Source organism: Pollicipes pollicipes, unplaced genomic scaffold (genome assembly GCF_011947565.3).
Source record: "Pollicipes pollicipes isolate AB1234 unplaced genomic scaffold, Ppol_2.1 Scaffold_2514;HRSCAF=2949_pilon_pilon_pilon, whole genome shotgun sequence".
In the NCBI taxonomy this organism is placed as follows: domain Eukaryota; kingdom Metazoa; phylum Arthropoda; class Thecostraca; order Pollicipedomorpha; family Pollicipedidae; genus Pollicipes; species Pollicipes pollicipes.
In genome coordinates this window covers 1-21,764 of record NW_023596124.1, presented here as the reverse complement: position 1 = coordinate 21,764, position 21,764 = coordinate 1, and the positions used below count along the sequence as shown (strand labels likewise).

At 56.9% G+C, this 21,764-nt stretch overlaps 3 protein-coding genes across 3 annotated transcripts; 1 reads left to right on the top strand and 2 right to left on the bottom strand.

Moving 5' to 3' along the window:
- The first annotated feature begins 399 nt into the window (after positions 1–399).
- Positions 400–12,471, top strand: LOC119097367 (histone-lysine N-methyltransferase SETD1). The gene is made up of 15 exons (XM_037220416.1): positions 400–594; positions 2,240–2,409; positions 4,787–4,910; positions 5,456–5,548; positions 5,813–5,990; positions 6,258–6,375; positions 6,616–6,730; positions 7,059–7,186; positions 7,394–7,523; positions 7,885–8,040; positions 8,416–8,448; positions 9,578–9,877; positions 10,762–10,965; positions 11,213–11,470; positions 12,231–12,471. Exons 2-15 carry the CDS (start codon positions 2,264–2,266, stop codon positions 12,402–12,404), a joined length of 2,157 nt encoding a protein of 718 aa, XP_037076311.1. The 5' UTR covers positions 400–594; positions 2,240–2,263; the 3' UTR covers positions 12,405–12,471.
- A 968-nt stretch (positions 12,472–13,439) lies between these two features.
- Positions 13,440–14,693, bottom strand: LOC119097356 (CLIP domain-containing serine protease 14D-like). The gene is made up of 3 exons (XM_037220406.1): positions 14,588–14,693; positions 13,842–14,095; positions 13,440–13,754 (listed from the first exon to the last, which is right to left on the bottom strand). The coding sequence occupies exons 1-3, from the start codon at positions 14,691–14,693 to the stop codon at positions 13,440–13,442; spliced, it is 675 nt and encodes a 224-aa protein (XP_037076301.1).
- A 2,540-nt stretch (positions 14,694–17,233) lies between these two features.
- Positions 17,234–21,702, bottom strand: LOC119097345 (zinc finger protein 462-like). The gene is made up of 5 exons (XM_037220395.1): positions 21,115–21,702; positions 20,558–20,850; positions 20,047–20,182; positions 17,571–18,529; positions 17,234–17,372 (listed from the first exon to the last, which is right to left on the bottom strand). Exons 1-5 carry the CDS (start codon positions 21,700–21,702, stop codon positions 17,234–17,236), a joined length of 2,115 nt encoding a protein of 704 aa, XP_037076290.1.
- Positions 21,703–21,764: the final 62 nt, after the last annotated feature.

Sequence of the window (21,764 nt, the reverse complement as noted above, 5' to 3'; positions counted from 1 at the left end):
TTCCCCGCTACCTGCATCTTGAGGCTCCGGCCTAATAAACTATGTTGATTAACAGTACGCAAGATGTTTTCGTGGCTTTTGATAGTTGCATGTTTTCATGTGGTGCTCCCTGCCATTAAAACAAGTAGAATTGAGTGAAACTTTTTCGAAGTCTTAAATGTATTCCATTCTTTCCTTAAGCTTATATCAACGAAGCTGAGCTAAATGTTTGAAGAGATTTCTCTCGAAGTGAGCTGTTTCATAATTTGCTCGCGCTGTTTACTCATGGCTCCCCCAAAGGCGCATTGAACTTGGCGCATTTGTTATCTGCTGCGCATCCATTACTCGGCAACGAGCGATGGTTGGGAATCGGCTTGGATGATGAGCGCGGGTAGGTGGTGGGTAGAAGCGTGTGTAAGTTGTAATGGCCGAAATTGTCCGCGATATTGTGTAATAAGGGGCAGAGTTACGCAATCTGAGGATGAAAATGTGTGCCTGGTCTGGGTGATGATGAGATCTAAGTCGTTACGCAATGTTTTAAACAAAAGATGGGCTACTGCGTGATTGATCAATCATCGAGATGCAACGGCCCAGCGCAGCGTTTTTTAGTTCTTGGTAAGAGGGACATTTGAGTAAGCACAATGGATGATTTCATTGTGTCTTGTGCTTACCAACCTCATCAAGTATCAGCTGAGTTTTTTGTGTATGTGATTATGCATGCCATGGTGGTGTGACCTGAGGTCTTTCATTTTGTATGTGTCAGGCTGCACCTTGATTCTCATGTTTGTTCCCCTGTCAGCAATGTTAGCATTACAGCTTTAAGTGGTTGTTGATCTGCAGGCATAAGAGGATGGTCTTATTCTCTCAATTCATAGGCTGAAGCAAGCTTGGAAAAAATCCATCCACTGGATCGGATGTCCACATAACATTAGTGTGCTAAACCTGGTGCACTTGTCTGGCAGCCTGAATTCAGGGGATTTTTTCAAGCTTGTGGTTTCTTTTAAAAGCTTTTAGGAGTTTTTCATTTGTGGGAAGCAGCTTTTGGTATGGTGCAATTCCTCCAAACATTGGCCTCTAAGCTCTAATATTGGTGGCAACTATGTCCAAAATTATGAGTGCTCATCCTTTAAGCATGCATTCATATGATATCAGTACCAAGCATCATCATTAGCCAAGATTCTGGGCATGTCCAGTAAGATGTCTGTTTAGCAGTCTGGTTGAATCTTGTGATGCATTCATTTAGAAACTTAGGTAGGATAGATAGGCCTTATTTCTGAATATCTTTATGCTGAACTTTGTGTTCATTTAGGCTCTGAAGAAATGAAAGGCTGAAGCACTTGAAAGCATGCTAAATTATAAACCAAAAGGCTATGATCAGTTGCAGGATGAATAATTTTCAGCCAGGTTGTGGATGCACTGCTTCTAGTCAAGCATAGTTACTAATTGTGATGATGATAAGATGAAATTCAGATTTAGTGTAATGGTTAATTGCTATGTAAATTTCCAACCATGATGTTAGGCATAAATGCATCCTAGGTACCAGCTTTCAATACTTGGCAACTTGTTATAAGATAGCATGATAGATAGATGTAATCTTGATTTTTCTTAAAGCAGCAGTTTTTGACAAGGCTGTTATGATTAAATATGCCTGGCTTTTCATTCTTTGCATTCTGACAGGTTAGGGCATAATCTTGCTAGTATAGAGTTGCTGTCTTGAGCTGTCATTGACTAATGATATTCCAGCCATCTTGGCTTATTTGCTTCTGTCATGCATACTATCCTTAGCCATGTTTGAGAGTATCTATTATAGTATGTGGTTCAGTATGAGAGTATCTATTATAGTATTATCTATTATAGTATGTGGCACCACATACATATATAGTATAGTATGTGGTGCACTCCTATGAAGCTTGTTTATGTTGAATATGGCAATCTAAAAAAATATATCATTCATATGGTTGTGTTTTAGTTGAGGCACCAGTTAATTGTATATCACATGGCAAAATGTTTAAACCAGGTCTAAGTATGACATGCATCCAGATTGTAAAAAGGTGCTTAATTGTAAAACTACATAGAAAAATATCTTATTTCTTGCAATTGCTTATATTGATGGTGTGCATTGTTTTGAAATACGTTGTACTGGAATATGCTGGGCCTAATATCATAATTATTATCCTACAACTTGGCTATGCAGTCAGTGCCTAGAGACTGCAGCAGATTTGTTTTGCTTGTACATTCACCTGCCACTGTTGTATTTCAGGTGCTTTCTAAAGACAACTTTGTTATGAATGGATTAAGCGACCATCAGCGGATTAATGCATCTCATCATCAGCAAATCCACAGTGCAAAAGAAAAGCAGGCACCAAAGTGTAAGGCATTCAAGCTTCTTTCTGACCCATGCATCATCCAAGGAGCAGGGAAGGTGTACAGGTAAGAACATTTTCCTTTGCATTTCTTGAGCACTGCATTTATTTCTCTTTTTGCAGATCATGACCTGCTAATGAAGTTCTTTGTTTCAATGAATGCTTTCAGTTACAAGCAATGACATCTTTCAGCAGTTCCTTCTAATTGTAGGATAATATGGTGTATTGCAGTCAGGGATCAGGAGATGTTATGGAGTGAAGGACAAGTGTTTCCACATACATATATAAATGCACATGCTTACATTTGTTTGAGGCAGTGTGCAAACCTGTTGGAACTGCTCAAATAGAACATTCCACTTTGTGACATATTGGGGCAAGCATTAAATATGATGGAATGGCTTATTTTGACTTATTCTTTTTTTTCTTATTATTGTTGCTATCATTATCATGGTTATAAAAGAGCTTGTTAATGGATGTGTGGAAAAAACAGGCATGAAGAACATTATGTGACTGTATTTTGACTCTTGTGGTGTCCTTGATATTTTTTTTTTTTTGCTGCTATCTCATGTGTTTTTCTTTCAGTTTCATTCCTGGTAATGGTGGTTTTCTTAAGTTATTTGGTTTCTGGACTCAAGTCTTCCATAGCTACTAGAACCGCACAAATACCTGTATTATGTAGTACAAATGTGGTTCATGATCAAGACATGGTTTGAATGTGCTGAGTTTATTCAGAGCCAACTGCTGTCTGTTGATGGGACAGTTAGTGTAGATGCGCTTAAGCATGAATAGGTTGATGGTCATATTTGTCTTGACCTTGAGCACAATGTGACCACCAAGGAGGGCAAATCATGTGATGTATCTATGATATTATAATCACTGGTTGATTTCAAAGTAGGTGATGTAAAATATTCTGCATAGATTTGTGTGTTTCTAGCTCAGAAACATTATTATTTGAAGGCTTACATAGGGCATAGTTGTAAACTGCAAAGAATGGCCTTGAAAATTGTATTTCATTGTAAGACCTGGTGCAGATGTGGAACAGCCTGTTTAAAATACCTTTTAGTTAAAACATGTACTATAATACATAGCATTGCCATAGAGATAGGCTGTGCATTTGTTAAAGCTATAGCTAGTTTATTAGCCAATTCAACACTGCAAGCATGTTTACACAGCAGCCCATCATAGAATAGGCTATTGCGGAGCCACAGGGGTTTTGGATTTACACCAGCCTTTAAAGTACTCAGCTGAGGTATGATTACTTGAAATGAGGGAGCCACTCACGATGGACAGGAGACCGCCGCGCCTAGTGAGGCGGCGCGCGGGCCAAGCCGCCGGTCTTATCCCAACAGCAAGAAATGCTGCAGAGCATTTTCTAACTGAGAAGGAATGTTTATTTTGACAAGTCCATATGGTTTGTAAGACACTGGCACCAGCGGCAGGGTGGCTGGCGCCCGGAACGGTCACAGCAGGACGTAGCCGCCCCGGCAGCGGGTCCCGGCCGTGCCGCCGCCTCCAGCAGGGTTCGGCGCATTCCCCGCATGTCCGCCTAGATTGGGACATGCGATTGCCTTCCTGATGATGGCTTGGTTACTTTATTTACATGTGGGAAGAGGAAAAACACAGTTATATCAGCAGTAGCCTAGTTTGTTGTATCTCTGGTCAAGTTGTCTCCTGCTCTCAGTGTCTTTGTTGTATTATCAAAATATTGTGTGTCGCATATAGGCTATTCAAATGTCATTAGAAAACGCTGCAACTGTAGCGATAACTAAGCCCAGTCTACATATTCGACGCTGCTCGAAACACTCCCATTTCATAAATATTTTGTTTGGGTCCGTCATGCATTGCATGACATGGTTTTTTGCCATTGCGATCCAGCAGCATAGTGATACGACGGTGGGCATTAAAAATCGAGGGCACTGTGGATGGGAGCAAAGCTATCAGGACATTGCAAGTCATGGGTACAAACAATTAATGCATTAGTTAATCCGATTTTTAATGTTTAATAATAACTTTTAAACAATATGTTTTCAGTTGGTAATAATAATTTTGATTTGTAATAATATTTCTATTTTGATGATGCATATTTAACAATAAATTGTTATTAATAGATATGTAATCCGAGCCTTTGAGTGGATGGATCTCCGCGAGCAGAGCTGGCGCTAAGCAGAGCCTATGTGAACCCTGACCTGTGCCATCCGATCGTGCAATTCCAGGCAATGGCAGAATTTGGGGGGCCAAAGTTTAACGTGCTGTAATGCTCGGCACAGTTCATCCTGTCCTCTGATGTCACCAGGCCTTTAGCGCGGCCACTGACCTGACTGACCGCAGATCATACCTGTCAAGGACATCGTTATGGTCATAGAGCAAAGAAGCGGTAAATGCAATCGTCGCCCGTTAAGTTGAGGCGGGCAGGTGTCGGTGTGAGCGGCGTACCGTCTTCCCAGGTACGATGGCAGGGTACCCAACGACGCCACGTACCCGACGGTACAGGTGCGCGACCCACGGCCGCCGCTCACGCGCATCTGGTCCCGCATGGAGGTGGTCGAGCTCTCCGTGCCCAAGTTCAAGGTAGGCGTGTGGTGTCGCCCGGTGGGTGGTGCCGCCGCCACGGCCTGCTGCCCTTTGGCGCTCCCAACGTCGGCGGCCCCGATATGTGCCTCATCGTAGGCACGTTGTCTCCAGCCACGCATCGTGTGACTTCTTCGGACTGTAGCCTCGCCTGGTGACGTGTCGTTATTGTGGCATTACGCAGTATCGCTGTGGTGGCGAAACTCGCGGCTAGTGGGCCGATGAGCGGCGCCGTTCCGAGCGCTGGCGGGACGGGCGGCGCTGGACGCGGGACGGGCGGCACTGGGCACGGGACGGGCGGTGCTGGACGCGGGGCGGGCGGCACTGGGTACGGGACGGGCGGTGCTGGACGCGGGACGGGCGGCACTGGGCACGGGACGGGCGGCGCTGGACGCGGGACAGACGGCACTGGGCACGGGACGGGCGGCGCTGGGCGCGGGACGGGCGGCGTTGGGCGCGGGACGGGCGGCACTGGGCGCGAGACGGGCGGCGCTGGGCGCGGGGCGTCCGCTGCACAGGCTTGCTCACGGCTCCACCGCCGGCAGATCGACGCCAACTACGTGGGTGCGCCACCACCGCTGGAGGTATCGGTCACCAACATCAACGACAACATCGATAAGACGTTCCTAGCGGAAATGGTAAGCGTACCGTACCTCCGACTCCTCGGGCACACCCCGCGGCGACGCGATGGAGGGCCGGATGTGGGCCCGATGGTGCATTCACGACTGGGTTTCCGCTGTTTTTGACATGCACAAGATGCCGTGCATTGAGGTGGACATGCACGCATGTTGGTACAAATGGGTTGCCGTTTACCCTCTGTATCTAAACCACGTCTCCAACGAGGTCCGTCTTATGACAACCTCCTTGGGCTATTGCTGATGTGGTCATACCGTATGTTCTAGGTGCATAAATGCGGCGAAATTGAAGAGCTGGCGATCTTCTATCATCCAAGGACCAACAAGCACCTAGGCATTGCGCAGCTCGTATTTCGCCACGTGCAGGGGGCGAGAGCTTGCGTGGAGAAATTCAATCACACGTCCGTCATGGGCAACGTGTTGAGTGTGTTCCTTGATCCGTTCGGTAAGTCAGCGTCCACAATGGGCCACAAGCGTGCCCAGGACTTACGGACGACTGCTGGCACAATTTTTTACGGATTTTGATCGCTGCCCTTAAAAGCGGTATCTTGTGACTGGGCACCAGCAAGCAGGAAATTGAAATCATTCGTAACAGTTTTTTATGCTTATTTCTTCGATTTTTTTTTATTTGATCTCGCATAAACGTAACGCATGAACAGCAGCGGGCCAGTCACCCGGCTGGGGTTATTTGGTATTGTTTTGCCGCTGTCAGGGGCCAAGGTGCGCCAGATGTACACGGACCTGCTTGAGGACCGGCCGGTGCCTCGAGAGGAGCCGCCGCCTGCGCACGAGGACCCACTGGCCGTCTGGACGGAGCCGGAGCGCGCCGAGCCGGAACAGGAGCCGGCGGCGCCGCCGGAGCCGGAGCCGGTCGAGGCGCCGCGGCCGACGGCGCCCGCCGCCGACCGGCCGGCAACCACCTCCGCCGAGGAGGAGGACCCGGCGGAAGAGCCCGGCGAGCGCGTGGACCTGGACACGCGCATTGCGCTCCTGCTGCAGCGCAAGTCCAAGCACAGCTTGGCTCCGTCGTTCGCGCAGCTGCTGGACAGCGGCGGCGAGGCGGCGTCCAGCTCCGGCTCGGAGGTGGACTCGGACGTCTCGTCCGACGACGCGACGCCCGAACCGCTGAGCGTCACGCCGTCGCCGTTCGTGTCGCGCGAGCGCTATCTCCAGAGCCACCAGCTGGTCCGCGAGCGGCTGGCCGAGCTGCGCGCGCGCCGGCCGCAGCGGCCAGCGCAGCTCACTCGAGGGGCTGCGCTCCTTCCAGGAGCTGCGCCGCCGGCTGGGCGTGCTGGACGTGGGCGACGGTGAGCGGCCGCGGCGGCGCAGGCGGCGGCGCCGGCCGCGCGCCGAGCCGGCCTCGGAGCCGCCGCCGCCGCCGCCGCCGCTCAACGGCCGCCCCGAGCCGCCGCCGCCGCCGCCACTGCCGCCGCCGCCGCCGATGTACCCGCCGCCGGGCGCCGCCGCCGAGCCCGGCGTGCCGTACCCCTGCTGGCGGCCGCCAGACTGGCCGTACCCGTACCCGCCGCCGCCCGGGTACCAGGTGTACGGACCGCCGGCGCCGGCGTCCGCGCCAGAGCCCGGCTACGACGACGTGCTGCCGGCAGAGGCAGAACAGCTCACACCCGACCGGGTGGCCCAGTGAGTACAGTCTGAGAGCTCGGCGGTCCTTACGGCGGGCTGACTGCAGCTGGTGGTCATTGTATTTGGGCGTGACCTCTGGTTTGGCTCTGTTAGGGGTGCGTTGCGCTGTATTGTTGAGAGCACTGAATCTGTGCTATGCTACATTGATGACGCTTGCGTGAGTATGAATGTGTCGTATATGTCACGGCTTCTTACGATCCACAGGCATTCCTTAGACCAAGTAGTGAAAGAGTTGAAACAGATACTTAAGAAAGACTTTAATAAGAGGATGATTGAGAACACTGCGTACAAGCAATTCGAGAAATGGTGGGACGACCAAGCCGAACAGCACAAGGTATGTATCGAACTGTTGGTGAATGAGTTTTTTATTATTGGAGATCGGTTTTATTTAAATTGCAAACTAGTTTCACGTAAATTTACAAACTGGGCATGTTTGTAAAGTTCACAAGTGATGAGTATCTGTGGAGCGCTCAACAGACGAAGTGATGTGTCAACACGACTGCTGATTCGTCATTGGGGTCCACTTTATGTACCTCCATGTAGGTACCTTCCAATGCCTTAGCTCATGCACTGCCCACATGTTGAAAAAGCCGTTAAAAGCGTGGCGCTTGTCCGAAGCTGCCCAACTGGCTAGGAGTGCTGAGACCCGGCGCCGGGCGCAGCACGCCTCTGACCGGTGCCGTGTGGTGCGGCAGGCGCGGGGCGAAGAGAACCGGACGCAGGGCGGCTCGGCCCTGCCTGTCAAGCGCTCCGACCTCAGCTCGCTGCTGGAGAACAATCGCGGCTCGCTCTCCGGCGCCGGCTACGGCCTCGGCTTCCGCATGTCACTGCCTAAGATGCCCTCCTTCAGGGTGAGTCGACTTCTGGCATTGCTCTGGCAGTGCGGACTCACACAGGCACGGGCTCACTGCGCCATCCGCCGCTCGTTCCAGGGGCACGTCGGGACTGTCTAATGGCGTTTACTCCGTTTTAAATCCATTCGTGGGCGTTTCCCTCGAAGAGCTCCATCGCCTTGTGAAAGAAAGGATGAGGTGAAACTTTCAAGATAGGCCGTGCACGATGAGGATGAGCCATTCGCGGCAGGAGCGCTGTCGCTCCTTGTTATGTTGACGCTCGAGTCCAGGGCCGGCGACGTCTTCTGCTGTTGGAAGAGGCAAGCCACTCTCGCCAGGAATGCCCGCAATGTGACGCGCTTAACCGCTAACGCGCCGCCGTGGCACCGGCAGAGGAAGCCGACGCGTCCGTCGCCGCCGCCCGAGGACGAGCCGAGTCAGGCGGCGCCCGACTCGGACTCGGACGCCGAGTCGGAGCCGGAGTCGGAGCGGGCCGAGCCGGCACCGCCGCCGCCGGCTGCGTTGGCCAAGGAGCAGCGGGCCCGCGCCGACCGACCCAGCTCATCCAGCGAGGCGGAGGAGGACGAGGAGCAGCCGGCAAAGGACAGCGATGCCGCGAGCGAGGCGGCGTCGGCCAAGAGCAGCAGCAGTAGCAGCAGCAGCAGCTCGAGCAGTGACAGCAGCAGCAGCAGCAGCAGTGACAGCAGTAGTAGCAGCAGTGAGGATAGCGACGCCGAATTGGATAGCTCCAAGACGAAGGTTGAAAAGGGCGATGTTGGGCGGAAGATTGACAAAGACCCGGACTCTTTGTCGAAGACCGGAACAGCAAAGGCTAAGAGGCGCCTTTCATCTGCCCAGCTCACTTCGGAAAAAGTTCAAAGGAAGCGGTAAGTTGTCTTGTTTTGCGTTGGCTTCTTGTTAGTTCAGAGTTGCTATAACGTTATTGGCAAATTCAGTCAGTTCTTCCCAGTGGAACAAATAGCTTTAATCCTGGCTTCACTCACAATACGTTACGTATGCATCCTCTCAGTTAGTCTCACATAGTGTAGCATCCTAAGCTGTTGTTGGATCTGCCTACCCTTAATTCTTTTGATATCATAGCACAAGAATATTTGCGTTAACTCCATGATTGCTGACGTGAAGACATGATTGCTGTATGCCACCATATCGACAAATGCCCGATCGGGTGCATGTCTTTGTGTTCCCTGGCATCGTTTGATTCCCCCCAGCGACGCCCTGCTGTGGACCACTGTCGATGGCTTCGGTCACGCGCGACCACAGCAAGCCTTTCTGACCCGTGTGTGCTGCGTGCCCCGGCAGTGAGTCTGAGTCGCCGCCGCTACCGGCCACTCCGGGCCGCTCGCCGTCCGATGGCTCGCCGGGCGGCCGGCTGCAGCAGGAGCACTCGTACTGCCGGCCGGCGGCGCCGGGCCGCTCCGGCTCGCCCTCGCCCGAGAACGCCCGCTCGGCGTTGCTGCACGACCGCGGCGACACGCGCCCGCCGGCGGCCCCCGCCCCCGCCCCGCGGGGCAAGCGGCGTGCTGAGCCGGCCGAGCCGGCGGCGCCGCGCGGCTTCGGCAAGCGTGACGTGATGTCCGAGATGGCGCTGCTGTACGAGTTCCTGACGCGCGGCCTGTCGCTCGAGGACATCGACTACCTGCACCGGTGCTATGAGGGCCTGCTGGGCGACGACCAGAACAGCTACTGGCTGAACGACACGCACTGGGTGGACCACGCGGCCACCGACCGGCCGGAGAAGCGGCGGCGGCTCAACGAACCGGCCGTGCACCGCTCTGGCTGCGCGCGCACCGAGGGCTACTACAAAGTCACGCAGAAGGACAAGATGAACCACAAGGTAGGCGGGGAGTGCACCGGTCGCGGAGCTATCGTCACTGGAAATAAGGGAAACAGTCGTGGGGTTTGTATTTTGCGCGGGGTCGTTGAGTTCTTGGCAATATTGGTGCTACCAGTAAGCCAGTTTCTAAGCGCGCCAGCGGCGCCCGCAGTGAGCGCATGCGCTGCGTTCTCCGACGCCGGTGACCGCTGGCCGCGACCATCATTGAGTGACGCGGGAGCGCCGGCCGTGCCGCCCGTGCCGTGACCCAGTAGCCGCCGTGCCGTGACCCGGTGCCGTGACCCGGTGCCGTGACCCAGTGCCGTGACCGGGTGGCTGCCCGTGCCGTGACCCGGTGGCTGCCCGTGAGGTGACCCGGTGGCTGCCCGTGCCGTGACCCGGTGGCCGCCGTGCCGTGACCCGGTGCCGTGACCCTGTGGCCGCCGTGCCGTGACCCGGTGCCGTGACCCGGTGCCGTGACCCAGTGCCGTGACCCGGTGACTGCCCGTGCCGTGACCCGGTGGCTGTCCGTGTAGTGACCCGGTGGCTACCCATGACGTGACCCGGTGGCCGCCGTGTCGTGACTCGGTGGATGCCCGTGCCGTGACCCGGTGGCCGCCCGTGCCGTAACCCGGTGGCTGCCCGTGTAGTGACCCGGTGACTGCCCGTGTAGTGACCCGGTGGCTGCCCATGACGTGACCCGGTGGCCGCCGTGTCGTGACTCGGTGGATGCCCGTGCTGTGACCCGGTGGCTGCCCGTGCCGTGACCCGGTGGCTGCCCGTGTAGTGACCCGGTGGCTGCCCGTGCCGTGACCCGGTGGCTGCCCGTGCCGTGACCCGGCGGCTGCCCGTGTAGTGACCCGGTGGCCGCCGTGTCGTGACCTGGTGGCTGCCCGTGCCTGCAGTACCACTTCGGCCGGACGGTGGCGGAGACGGCGGTGGCGGCGCTCGCCGACGGCCGTGATCAGGGCTCGACGGTGCCCGACCAGCGCTCCAAGGCCGTCACGGCCGCCGCCATCTCCCGGGAGGCTCGCAACAACCAGCGACGCATCCTCACCGTGCTCGGCGGCGAGACCGAGAGTGAGCTGCTCAAGCTCAACCAGCTCAAGGTCAGTCAGAAGCTGGTCTGCTGGTAGGCAACAGACGGGGGGGGGGGGGAGGGGGCAAGCAGAAACCTGGAGCCATTCCTGATAGGGAGGTTTTGAGTGGCGCCATCTGTCGTACAGTGGTCCGTTACGAGCTGTTGGGACGCTGCCAGGAGGGCGTTGTGCTGCGTTTGATGCGTCTGCAGCGTGTGGCTCCCCGGCGCTCCATCTCCCGTTGCCGACACGACCGCGATGTGCTGCGTGCCCGCAGTTCCGCAAGAAGCAGCTCAAGTTTGGCAAGTCGGCCATCCACGACTGGGGCCTGTTCGCGCTGGAGCCGATCGCCGCCGACGAGATGGTGATCGAGTACGTGGGCCAGCACGTGCGCCAGTCAGTCGCCGACCAGCGTGAGCTGGTGTACGAGCGCCAGGGTATTGGCAGCAGCTACCTCTTCAGGATCGACCGCGACAACATCATCGACGCCACCAAGTGTGGCAACCTGGCCCGCTTCATCAACCACAGCTGCACGGTGAGAGCGGCGAGATTACTTTGACGTGTTGTGATCCTTGGAAACCATTTCAGTGGCGTTCCTTCGATGCTCAGGGACTGTATGCTTTATCAGTTTTGTTTCGTGTCCCCGCCAGATGGAGGAAGATGTGGCTAGAACGCCCATGTAGGAAGTTACGTAATCAAACCATGTTGGAAGGATTTGCAACTTGGCATTTGACGTTTGATTGACTGTTCAGCTTTGCAAAACCCATCCTCGGGTTCGTTATCTGCATCGCAAGGATTCCGTGACGCGGCCGACCTTGTCGTGGGATGACATAACAGCGTTTAGTACTAGCTCTCCAGTTTAAGAGCTTTTGTTCGTGTTCAGCCCACCTCCCCCAGTTGCTCGTACGCCCCCGAATGTGGGTCGCTCCCGCCGAATATGGCCCACGACTGATGAATGTCGTATTCAGAAGACGAACATGGCCTGCATGCGTGGAGGTACCGTGTGCTGTATGTGTGTGTGCTGCACACAACCGCTGAGTGCATACAGGATGAAGCCTCCTCCATGAATCTTCTTGATGATGAGTCTTCTGATGATAAGATGGATGAATCATACATTCTCATGCATTCTGTGTCTGCTGGATGCAGTTTGCCTCCATATGATATATGCATATATATATATATATATATATATATATATATATATATATATATATATATATATATATATATCGTCCGTATATATGTCGTCCGTTGGCCGGGTCCAGGCCGCCTAACTCGCTGCCGCAACCCCGCAGCCCAACTGCTATGCCAAGATCGTCTCGGTCGAGGGCCAGAAGAAGATCGTGATCTACTCGAAACAGCCCATTGGCGTCAACGAGGAGATCACGTACGACTACAAGTTCCCGTATGAGGAGGTCAAGATCCCGTGCCTGTGCGGCACGCCCCAGTGTCGCGGCTATCTGAACTGAGCGGGCGCCGGAGGCGGCCGGTGCCAGCGCAGCGGTCGGCGGCGGCGCCCCCGACGCGTTCTCCGGTCTCCGGGGCGGCGCCGGACGCCGGCCAGTGGACCGCGCCCGGTCGGCGGCGGCGTGCCGGACGCCGGCCAGCGGACCGCGCCCGGTCTCCGGGGCGGCGCCGGACGCCGGCCAGTGGACCGCGCCCGGTCGGCGGCGGCGTGCCGGACGCCGGCCAGTGGACCGCGCCCGGTCGACGGCGGCGCGTCGGACGCCGGCCAGTGGACCGCGCCCGGTCAGCGGCGTATCAGGTTGTGTTGGGGTGTGGTGTGTCGCCTGCCGTGGTCCGTGGCGGGTCCAGGGAGAGGGCGTGGCTGGCGGCGGCCACAGCGGCGGTGTCCCTGGCCGTGCGGGGACCGCCGCTGGGGGCTAGACCCGAGGTCGCTCGGCGGCCTGCGGTCCGGCGTCGCCGAGCCAGGGCCCATCCATAGTCTTTCAGTGCGTGTTTTAATTCGTGCAATCTCATCGGAGTGAACGCCGGCGGAACGAAGCTGCATCACGTGTACGAAACAAGGCGTGGTCGCCGGGCATTTGACCCTCCGTCGCATCAGGCCTGTGTAAGAGACTTACTTGTTTGTCAGGTGGTAAAATCGTGAGCGTATTTACCGTGAACGTTGAAATGTATTTACGTACGCTTGGGCTATTGCTTGTTGCACGATAAATCATTGGATTTTGTGATTCCGTGTTGAATTCACCGCCATGTGTGTGGTATTGTTAATACGAACAGTGAGTATATTATATCTTCTTTGCTGGGAATGGCAGACAGTTATCGGTACAAGAAACCCGATTTACATGTACGAGCCGGTGATTGGGTCGCGTGATCTGTTGGAATGGCTTAGATCGGATGATGTAAAGAAGAAGCTTCGTGAGTGGCCCGATTAATGAGGGTTGGTCTCCACCACAAGTATATTTCTCAAACATCCGTCAGCTTGCCACGAACTCAGTGTTTATAGGTCTGACAGGATGTAAGGAGTAGTGCTAGCGGCTCGGTCAGACGTGTGCGTGGTCAGAGGTGTGCGGGCCCTTCTCGCTGGCTATCATGTCGACCACCCAGTCCACGTAGCTGGAGACGCGCGTGTACACACCGGGGAAGTCTGGATCTCCGCAGCCGACGCCGAACGACACGAGTCCGCTGAGCTCGTACCAGCCGTCGGATCTGAACACGGTGAGAGGCCCGCCCGAGTCGCCGAGGCAGGCGTCGGCGCCGGCCTGCTCCGGGTCCGCCGCGCACAGCTTGGTGCCGTTGAAGCCGCCGTCCGGGAACGAGTCGTCGAAGCTCGGCAGCTGGCGATAGGTGGCCTCGCACTGGGCCGAGGGCACCAGCGACAGCGGCGCCTCCCGCAGCACGGGCGTGTCGGCGCCCGCGAACGAAAGCCGACCCCAGCCGGCTACCAGCAGATAGTCGCCGTTGCCGTCGGTCGTTTTGTCCGCCTCCGGCAAGCAGATGGGCTGCATAAGCCTGCTGAAGGTGACCGTGCCGTCCAGCCGCAGCAGCGCCAGATCGTTCTGTCGTCTGCGCGAGTTCGGATGCGCGATGCTGCGCAGCACGGCAAAGTCCTGGTGATGCCCGTCGGTCGTCGACGAAAGGTTGTACTCGCCCAGCCGCAGCACCAGCTCCCCTGCTGTGTGCGAACGCACGCAGTGCGCTGCCGTCAGGGCGTGCCAGCGTGTGATGAGCACGGCTCCGCACAGCCAGCGCGGCCCGTCGCTGCTGCTCGCGGCCGGCCGGTGTAGCCCGAGCAGCGCCATCCACGGCCAGCGCGTGCGGTCCGCCACCCGGCCGCCGCTAACGTTGCGTCGGAAGCGGCCGCCGGCGGAGCTGCCGTCGCTCGGGAGGCCGCAATCGGCGGGCAGAACGTGACGCCGGTCGTTCGGGGCCAGCGTGCCGCCGTGGTCATGGGATTGCCGTGGAGCAGCTCTGACGTGAGACTGGGCACGGGCCGGCTCCGGCGCTCGATTGTTAAAGGGGGCGTCGTGGCTAGCGCCGAATCCGTGCCGATCACCGAAGATCGCTCCCTGGCAGCAGAGTGCCATAAGCTGGCAGTTTGACGGCGTCCTCCGCCAGCGGTGCGACCTCCGCCATCCCTGCGACCAGCGCGATGGCCTGATATGCCGCGGCAACGCGCATGGGAACTGACGGTAGCAGGCGTTGGCGAGTTCTCCGGCGCCGGCGCAGGGGTGGCGGTGCGGGGGGTGTGCGGTCGTCACCGCTACCAGCAAGCACAGCAGCACCGACACCCACATGTTCGCACGGCGCTCCAACCCTCGACGCGGAGCGGGTCCGATCGCTGCTGGCGCCGGACTGTCACAAACGTGTGACGAGCTGAACTGGCCTGAGCTGATGACGTCGACAAATGCCAGGACTGCTGCAGCAGGGCGGCGTGGGCCCTCAACACGTAACGCGCAGCGCTGCAGACACGCACCCGACCTGCACGTCCTGTCCAGTGTGAACACAGGAAAGAACTGATGAGGACTGGACCTGCTTCTTCTGTGGTGGCTTAGGTTGCACTGAGCTGACAGCCTGTGTTGCTCAGTCGTGCTTGGTCCGGTTTTAGATTGGAAAGTACTACAACTATAGAATTCCGAGAATCCATGCACCAGCAAACAGAGGATTAACGTGCTGAGGAAAATATCCAGTCGTGCAAATGCTCTTTATTCTTTCCATACAAATGAACGGTGAAATGGCAACACCCATGACGCGGTTGAAAAACCTCGCTGGTCTCAAGGAAAGCTGCGGACAACAAAGCGGGCGGACGGCTGGCTGCGACATTTGACGAGGCCCCGTTGGTGTGCGCGCGCACGCAATCATTAGCACCCTGTCCTGCGCTACCCGTCGCCATTTGCTACGCCACTAGCCAGAAAGCCTCAGCTGCTCGCCGCAAACATGGGTGGTGTCCGTCTCGGACGCTGCATCTACAGCCACCGCGGTTTCGGGACGGCCGTGGGCGAATCCAGGCGCAAAATAGGATTTTCCGAATGTTCTTTCGGTGGGTCTTTCCGAGAATCACGTCATTGGCGGTGTCACAACACAGGGCTGTTCGGAACCTGTGGCCACCCGCACCCAGCTCCGGATGAATGCAGGGAAACTCGGACGCCTTTTTCTGCGTAGAGGGATCGCCTCTTGCTTTCGAAGGATGCGCGCGCCCTACGTTCTTGAAATTCTTCGAAACGGTGAAGTCACCCTCACGCATTGTATCGGCAGACAACACCGAGAGTGACGTATAGTCGTGGTCATTGTATCCGATTCGTTTGAACGCGGTGGCGCCAGAGCAGATGAGGGCGATAAGTTAACTTTTTTGACGGCGCACTCCCGTAGTGATTCATTTTCCTGCAATGCAACGGGTCTAGTCACGCTTGGCTGCTGACAGTGTCGTCTTCGTTTTCTATCTGCCAGGCGACCTATCCAACGAGACGTGATTTGCTTAGCATTGACCGCGAGGCCAGATACACCTGGAAATGAAGCGATGCGCCGAAAGGGACCGACACAGAATTGGCCAGTGGGCTGGATTTAGCACAAGCATACGGAAGTAACTCATCACCCGTTGCCATCATTCAACTAGCAACTCGCACCCACGTCTGAGCAATAGCGTCGTTCGAACTTGCCCGCGCCGGTGCCCGTGCACGCACCGCCCTAGGCGCTGGCTGGCACTGCGTTAATTGCGCGGCAGGGTGATCACTTCCAAGTTGCTGCCATCTCTTGGGAAGCGAATAGGAGCCGGTCGAGGAAAGCCCGTCGAAGTCAGAATTGAACAAAATGTACTCGACCTAAACTGGCGCTTACACTGTGGTGGTTTAGGGATTTTAGCAGCCAGTCAAATACCGCAATGCGGCCCTCGGTTCAACGCGAAATTAAACTGACATTTTACTTTTTTGTTGCTTGCAGCCCTCCGATGATGTTACTTATCGACGTGAACATAAATATGTCAAAATACGTATCATGCATAGGAGTTTTTGCCTCGCCGAAGGACGCGGGTGCAAATTCACCAGCTGCAGTGCTTTGATCCCCGCTACTGTCACCATGATAGATTGCGATGTCATCCGCACCGCTATTCCACCATGCAGGACAGCACTTTATCCATCTCGCAGGCAGGATTATGTAGAAATTTATCGTCGGGAACACATCCACCATCCGGGCGGACCGCGCACCCATCACTTGGCGTGCGGCTCTTCGATGGACGTGACGGAGATGCGGCCGGCGCCGGCACTGGCAGCGTGGAGCGCACTGCGGGACCAAAGCGAGATCATCTGACTTTCCATGGGGCGGGCGCTGCCTTCCGCCTACAGCAGCCGTATAGAGTCGCCCGGCGAGCAGGTGTCTGTGACGTCAATGTATGTGCATTTCTGGCCCCAGCGACCTTGTGTGTTGCGAGGTAAGCCACTGTCCCTGGCAGCAGTGCATGTGCATGCCCGATCCCGTGCGCGCGCACGATGCAGAGCTCCGCACCAAGGCCGTGGCGAAGGACGATCATTTCTTATAAAAGTGTATTCAAGTCAGCTCCGTGACAGCACTCACAGCCATGATAAAACTAGCGTCGCCCAACGATGTCATGTCCACGAGCGGTCCACGACCCTGACTAGACGGTGATGAGACGGTATGACAGCGGGTCGGCTGGCGACTCCCCCGAGACACGGCCGACGCCCCGTACAGGCCGAACGGACGCGGAGGTGCCGACCGTTCTCGCACAAGCCCTGACAAACTACACGCGACGGCGGCAAGACGCAACACACTATCAACGCTAGGATAACAATCTGTGGCGTGACGCAACGCCCGGTGTCGCGTTCGCTCACAACTGAAGCTTCTTCTTCCTCAGATCGACCACGGCGATACGCGGGTAGAGCTTGACGATCTGTGCCAGCGTCGGCACGTTCACGCGCATGGCGCTGGCGCCGCCCAGCGTCAGGTGCGTCGTCACCTCCGAGTAGCTGTCGATCGGCGGCGGCCGGCGGCCGTAGAACGAGAACGGCGCCGGCAGGTCGCGGCGCGCGCCGCCCGTCGATTTAAACGCCACGCCGCGGCCGGCGCGCGACCAGCCGGCGCGCGCGCGCGCAGTCGACTTGCGCGCCACGCCGCCGGCGGCCGGCGGCCGCCGCTTGCGGGCCGGACTGGCGCCGTCCGCCGACCGCTTGGTGCCGCGGCTGCCTGTGGTCGCGTCGGAGGGCGCCGGCGACCCGACGCGCGGCCCGTCCCTGCCACGCACCACGCGCTTCATCTTCTGATACTCCTGGTCGAGGTGCTCGAGCAGCGTCACCTGCTCGGGCTCGCCGGCGTGCTTGCGCGCGTGATGGCGCACCACCAGCCTGCGTGAACCGTCAGCGAAGTCGCACCGCTGGCACTTGTAGCGTTTGTAGTGTACCAGCATGTGAGCGTCCACGTACGTCAGGCGGCTCGTCGTGTGCGGACACAGCGGACACTTGAAGGACGACGGCAGCGGCGACTCGCCGGCGGCGGCGGCGGCGGCCGGCTTGTCCCCAGTCGCGGCCGGCTCGGCGCTGGCCGCCGGTTCCGTGGTCTCCGCCTGCGCCGCGCCCACCGCCTGCGGCAGACCGCGCGCCGCGTACGTGTCTAGCTTCAGCTCCAGGTGCGAATGGAACACCTGGTGGTGGCTGGTGGCCTTGTCGCGCGTCAGGAAGCGCTCGCGGCACCAGCCGCACTTGAAGCGCGTCTCGCGGTCGTGCGTGCGCGTCTGGAAGTCGGTGGCCGGCTGGTCCGGGTGTCGCGACGCCATGTGCGCCCGGATGCCGGGCATCTTTGCCGACTGGAAGTCACAGTGATTGCAGACGTAGCGGCGCGCCTGGCGTATCACCTTGAAGCGCAGGTGGCTGTGCAGCGTCTTCCAGTGCCCACGCAGCACGGGGATGGTGCCCCGCTCCGAGCAGTACGAGCACTTGTACACCGGCTGCGTCTTGGACGTGTCGGCCGGGCTGGCGGACACCGACCCCGGCTCCGGCTTGGGCTCCAGCTTGGACTCCGCCTTGGACTCCGGCTCCGACTTGGCCTCCAGCTTGGGCTCTTCTGTCGGCTGGTCGCTCGGAGCAGTGCCTTCGATCTGATGCTCCTGGTGGTCCAACACCGACTGAATCTGAAACCCAGACCGGACCATCACCGTCGCACGCCTTGCACGCGCTTTCTGGTCCCTCGTAGTATCAGACGTGGTGTGGATCTAGTCAGCCTGCCGCTCAGCCCGGCTTGGCACTCCAGCCGGCTTCCATCAGTTTCTGCCATTTCATGTTTTCCTTTTATACAAGTTAAACTTTGCATACACGTGCAGAAACACAGTCATTATTCTCCTCAATTTTCGCAATCATGCTTTAGTCAGAGCATTTCCTGTCCAGACCGTACAGCAGCAACAGCGCGCTGATACTACAGCATGATCAAAATATGTCGTCTATTTGTCATGACAAGAACAGGAGCTGGCTCCCGAGGCGCAGCCCTGTGCCCACTGGCCGTGGCCTGTGATCCACGACACATCCTTTTACAATCAGTTGCAACGCCATACTAATCAGATGTACGTGTGCATTATCCAGCAGGTAGTAATGACGTAAAATGTTATGCAAATAAACTTGACATATAATGAGCAAGACCAGATATGTTTCCAAGCATTGGGTCGTCGTCTCAAGTTTGCTACGTACAGTAAGTTGGCGATTCAGAGATTCGGCGTCTCGGTACTGCTGTCTGCTAAGGGTCAAATTTATGGCATCTTTTCTTTAACAATCATGTGTTTCCATTGTATGTTTTAGTCAAGTGAGAAAACTGTATTTCGCATTATTACTGCAAAACAGGAATGCAATGTCACATGACTACCTGGCAAGCGCAGGACATATAGTCCAAGTAAGTACCGTTTGTCGTCACATGCACCGACTTTCTCGGAGACTGGACTTAGCCAGGGTGTTCGTGAGGAACATCTATCGTTATGTAAGCCTGTCATGGTGCAGCAACTCATAGGTTAGCAGCGTCTACATTGGTTCATCCCTATCACACTGCTTGATGTATTGCTCCGTCCCGACGCGCTTGTTCTATCGATTTGCCGCACCTTCTGTTTGGTGTGCAATTACCGTGTGGTAATTTTCACTATGCTTTCCATCACACATCTGTCTCTGTAGAACACATACGAATCACATCATGTCGTGATGACCGGTATGATGGATATAACATGAGCCATGTTGTATGAGTTTCTTCAACTGACGCTCTCTGTAACAGGCTGAGACCGGCAAAAACCTGTTGACAACTGTTTCTGCCTGTTGCTGCCAACCTTGCACCCAACCGGCATGAAAGCCTTAAACACTCATGCCTACGGCAAGTGCAATTATGTTCCTAAGCGCGCAGTCAGTAGTAATCCTCCCAACTTCAACAACCGATCGTGTGGTTTGTGGACACGGGTGAGCTGCACTCCGCTCACTCACACACTCACCCCAGTGCCCTGTAAACGACGCACCAAAGCAGCAAACTCGCACTCGCAGCACTGAGAGATCAGGCCCTAACAGTATCGACAAATCAGCCGACCGCACTCAATGTTCCGCCTCTTGATGGGCAGAACACGCCGTGATCCGAGACGCATCCGCGCCGGGAGTGGCTGCAGCGGGCAGGATCGAGACTCACCCACTGCTCTATGGCCGAGTCGGGCGTCAGTGGCACGATCGCCTCGGGCAGGCGCGCCGTCTTGTGCGCCATCTCATGGTGCCGCTTCATGTTGGGCAGGTTCGTGTTCATGTGGCCGCAGTTTCCGCACACGAAGCTGGTGGTCAAAGTCGGACAGTAAGATCATGACACGTTTGTCTGGCAAAACCTGACGACGTTAACTGCGACCAAGGCATGTGCCACGAGAAATTACGTCGATTCACGTAGTAACTGGCAGTTAAAGCAAGGCACCGACAAGAACACGTTCCGACTAACTTTGGGAAAGCAAAACTGGACGCAGAGAAAATATTTTCAGGGCATGGGCACGAAAGAGTTACCAAGCAAAACAACCATACCTGAAAGCTTTCAGGGGTAAATCGAATGGTTTAGCAAAGAGAATTATGCAGTGCGACGCAAGAGCCACCAGACAAAGAACCAACAGTGACTCTACTCATCGCACATGTAGCCTCCAACCGATACGATGACCACTCACCGATTATACCCTAGCTCCTTGTGGAGGTGCCTGGCGAAGTCCATCTTCCGCTTCGTCTTGTACTTGGTGCACTTCGGACACACGAACTGCTTTCCCTCGGCATCGCCCGTGGGTCCGAGCTCGCACGACTTGGTCTCGTACAGCGAGAGGAACTCGTCCTCGGTGGCGGCGTGCGGCGCCCCCTCGGCCTTCACGCAACCGGCGGCCGGCGACTCCTTCGACTCCTTCACCTTCTCAGTCTCCTTTCCCTCCTTCGTCTCCTCAGTCTCCTCCCTCTCCTCTTCCTGTTCGTCCTCTCCGGACCGCCGCGCCTCGCCGGCCGGCGTCGGCTCCGGCTTGACCTGGCGCGCGGCCGGCCGCGCCCGGAGCCGGCGCGGCTGACGCAGCGCGCGCTTCAGTGCGCGCCGGCGCGCCTGGCCGGCCGGCGCCGTCCGCGCGGCCGGCTCGGCCGCCTTCAGCCGCTTCAGGGGCGCGCGCTCTCCGCCTCCGCCGTCGGGCGAGGCGCGCCGCGCGCCTGCCGGGCGCTTCTTCACCGGCGAGCCGGCGCCGCGCGGCACCTTCACTTCCTCGATGAGGATGCCACGCACATGACGGATGCGGCGCGGGTTGTGGCGCGTCCAGATCGGCTGGCAGTGCTCCACCTTGACGGCTGCCTCGGCGTCCACCTCGTCCAGCCGGTAGTAGATGGCGAACACGTTCACCGCCTCGCTCGGGTGCTTGGCAGCGAAGTGCAGGTCCAAGGCGGAGCGCACCGAGCTGCGTACGCTGCACAGGCCGCACTTGAACTGGCTGCGCAGGTCGTGCACGCTGGCTGCGTGCTCCACCACCTCCGGCTGCGAGAGCGCCTGGTATTTGCAGAGCCCGCAGCGCCACGGCTTGAAGAGCGGCCGCGACGCCTCGTCGTCGTCCGGCTCGCGCACCACCACGTCCACTAGCGGCAGCATGGGGTGCTTGTCGCGCACGTGACGTGTCACCAGGCTACGCTGGTAGTGGTTGTAGATGCAGTACTTGCACTTGTAGAGGCGCGGCCCGTGCAGGCGCAGATGCGCGCTCAGCTTGTCCGGGATCATGTACAGGTCTTTGCAGTGCGGACACGGGTACGTGATCATCTGCCCGTGCAGCGCCTGGATGTGGTACTTGAGCATGGTGTCGTTCAGCGTCAGGTACACGCAGTCGGGCAGGCTGCAGATGTAGCGCTTGTCCTCGG

What these genes read in the sequence shown, in the direction of transcription:
- LOC119097367 (XM_037220416.1), top strand. Translation starts at nt 2,264, where the DNA reads ATGAATGGATTAAGCGACCATCAGCGGATTAATGCATCTCATCATCAG. An exon ending in TCTCCGTGCCCAAGTTCAAG is followed by an intron (nt 4,911 to 5,455) that starts GTAGGCGTGTGG and finishes CACCGCCGGCAG; the next exon opens with ATCGACGCCAACTACGTGGG. An exon ending in GTCCGTCGCCGCCGCCCGAG is followed by an intron (nt 8,449 to 9,577) that starts GACGAGCCGAGT and finishes GAGCCGGCCGAG; the next exon opens with CCGGCGGCGCCGCGCGGCTT.
- LOC119097356 (XM_037220406.1), bottom strand. Translation starts at nt 14,693, where the DNA reads ATGTGGGTGTCGGTGCTGCTGTGCTTGCTGGTAGCGGTGACGACCGCA. An exon ending in ACTCGCCAACGCCTGCTACC is followed by an intron (nt 14,096 to 14,587) that starts GTCAGTTCCCAT and finishes CCCTGACGGCAG; the next exon opens with CGCACTGCGTGCGTTCGCAC. An exon ending in GCAACGGCGACTATCTGCTG is followed by an intron (nt 13,755 to 13,841) that starts GTAGCCGGCTGG and finishes CCCTCGGCCCAG; the next exon opens with TGCGAGGCCACCTATCGCCA.
- LOC119097345 (XM_037220395.1), bottom strand. Translation starts at nt 21,702, where the DNA reads ATGCTCAAGTACCACATCCAGGCGCTGCACGGGCAGATGATCACGTAC. An exon ending in AAGGAGCTAGGGTATAATCG is followed by an intron (nt 20,183 to 20,557) that starts GTGAGTGGTCAT and finishes TTTGACCACCAG; the next exon opens with CTTCGTGTGCGGAAACTGCG. An exon ending in ACTCGGCCATAGAGCAGTGG is followed by an intron (nt 18,530 to 20,046) that starts GTGAGTCTCGAT and finishes TCTGGGTTTCAG; the next exon opens with ATTCAGTCGGTGTTGGACCA.